Raw genomic sequence first — 2,500 nt, forward strand, 5'->3', positions numbered from 1 at the left:
TAGGATTTATGGGACAAAACGTAAACATGATCGCTATAGCGCCACCTTGTGGCCGATCGGGCAGAAACTTTTATACGCTGTAGTATGAAGAAAACTGTATTTATTTCCCGTGTGTGTGTGTGTGTGTGTGTGTGTGTGTGTGTGTGTAGTTCCTAAGGTGCGTTCAGTACTGTACTCCACGTGTTCAATGTACTCGGAGGAGAACGAGAAGCTGCTCGAGAGAGTTCTTTCAGGATCACAGGAGAACAGCTCCACAGCGCCGCCCTACAGGTGCGTGTGAGTTTACCTGTGTGCTGAATCGAACAAAACCTCCCTGTGGGGATGTCCTCAAAGGGAAAAATTATTCACACTGTAAAATAAAGTAAATATGATTTGTTGTGGTCGACCAATATATCGCGGAGTTCGATAAATCGGCCAATATTTGCAAATTAAAATGTTCTGCATAAAAATACCATTTAAAACACACAATCTTATTTGTTTATTATTATTATTATACAATAATAAGTTTTGTGTGTAATTTTGAGCTACTCTAAATTTTATTCATTTGTGTGTTATTTACTGTATTAAATTGTGTTTAATATAATCTCTCTCTTTTTTTTTTTTGCTTAAAGGAATAAAAATATTTTAAAATACATAAATGAAAACCCCAAGAAATCTCCAAAATGTGCATAAGCTGAGGTTCATATTTTTTTATTTAAAAAATTGCAAAAACTTCTATCAGGAAAAAAATAACTAATGAAAAATACATTAATAGAGAAGCCCTGAAAATTTGTGCCTTTTTATGTTTTACATTTTTTTAGCTCAAAATTTTTTTTCAAATTGTTTTTCTCAAAATTATTTTTATAATGTTTTTCTCGAAAAGAAATTTCTCTCAAAAAAATTCTCAAAAAAACATTTTCTCAAAAAAAAAAGGTCTCAAATTTTTTTCTCAAAAACATTTTTTCTACAATTTTTTTTCTCTCTATCTGCATTTTTTTCTGTCTAAAAGGGTTAACTAAAAACGTTTTTTTTTTCTTAAAATCATTTTTGTTTCTCAAGAGGCAACACATGAGAATTTTATTTCTTTATTTCGTTTTTTAGCTTGCTAGCTAACAATTAGCATGCAGTACTAACCTCGGCCACCAGATGCCGCTATCAGTAAGTGACTCTTACAAGGTGACAGATGTGATGCTTGATCTGTTGATTTATAGTTGAATAATAGAACAAGTATATTTGGCAAATCTTAATCAATGAAGAAACATATATAATAAGTTTGAAAGTTTACTAATACATGAAATATTACAATTAAATGAATTGACCTCAGGTTAAAGGATATATATATATATATATATATATCACATATAGTGTATGTTTGCTTGAGGTTGATACATTTTTTATTCAATAAAAATACAAAATACATGCGCATAAACTATGATGGAAACACATTACCAAATATATTCCTAAAGTACTTAAAGAAATATAAGAATATATATATATATATTTAATTAATAACTTGGATGGAAAAACATAATGTAAAAAAGATTCTGTCACCATTTACTCACACTCATGTGGTTCCAAACCCATAAGACTTTCTTTCTTACGTGAAACACCAACGGAGATGTTAGCCTCAGTCACCATTGACTTTCATTGCATCTTTTCTCCATACAATAAATGTGAAGGGTTTGGGCTGCTTTGCGGTCTTTATAATGAATGTATAGAAACAATATGTCTGCGAGATGCCCTCATTTACACAGCTCAATAAATATAGTGTTTTTTACAGGTTGACTGACCCAGATCTCCTTCAGCACTCTGTGAATGAAGATAAAGAGAAGGACAAATTCTTCAAACTAGAAGCATCGGATCATAACAACGGCTGTTTCATTGCGCTGCTCACAAGAGAGGTAAACATCATATCATATATAACACAAGAATATACGTGAACATCCAGAACACTTGAGAGAGAGAGCAGATATGGGCACTGGGGTCCTCCACATGATGGAAATGCACATGCTCAGGGAGACACAGGGACTGACCCGACCGGACCACAAATTAATCACAAACACATTTATGATGGCCGTTAATATCACACCGATACAGATATTAATACCAGATGTAAACAACAGAACTCCCAAAAACAGTGACATGACCTCATCTTCATACGTGTGTGACATGACCTCATCTTCATACTTGTGTGACATGACCTCATCTTCATACTTGTGTGACATGACCTCATCTTCATACGTGTGTGACATGACCTCATCTTCATACGTGTGTGACATGACCTCATATTCATACGTGTGTGACATGACCTCATCTTCATACTTGTGTGAGATGACCTCATCTTCATACGTGTGTGACATGACCTCATATTCATACGTGTGTGACATGACCTCATCTTCATACGTGTGTGACATGACCTCGTCTTCATACGTGTGTGACATGACCTCATCTTCATACTTGTGTGACATGACCTCATCTTCATACTTGTGTGACATGACCTCATCTTCATACGTGTGTGACA

The 2,500-nt window shown here is 34.2% G+C and overlaps 1 protein-coding gene across 1 annotated transcript in view; it reads left to right on the forward strand.

The window, feature by feature from the left end:
- LOC127659594 (putative methyltransferase NSUN7) overlaps positions 1 to 2,500 on the forward strand; it is a 46,183-nt gene that overhangs the window by 39,968 nt on the left and 3,715 nt on the right. Inside the window, exons 10-11 of the mRNA XM_052149479.1 lie at positions 150 to 270; positions 1,760 to 1,880. Coding sequence (XP_052005439.1) covers positions 150 to 270; positions 1,760 to 1,880 — 242 coding nt within the window. The remainder of the gene's footprint in view (positions 1 to 149; positions 271 to 1,759; positions 1,881 to 2,500) is intronic.

This window comes from Xyrauchen texanus, chromosome 19 (assembly GCF_025860055.1).
Source record: "Xyrauchen texanus isolate HMW12.3.18 chromosome 19, RBS_HiC_50CHRs, whole genome shotgun sequence".
NCBI lineage: Eukaryota > Metazoa > Chordata > Actinopteri > Cypriniformes > Catostomidae > Xyrauchen > Xyrauchen texanus.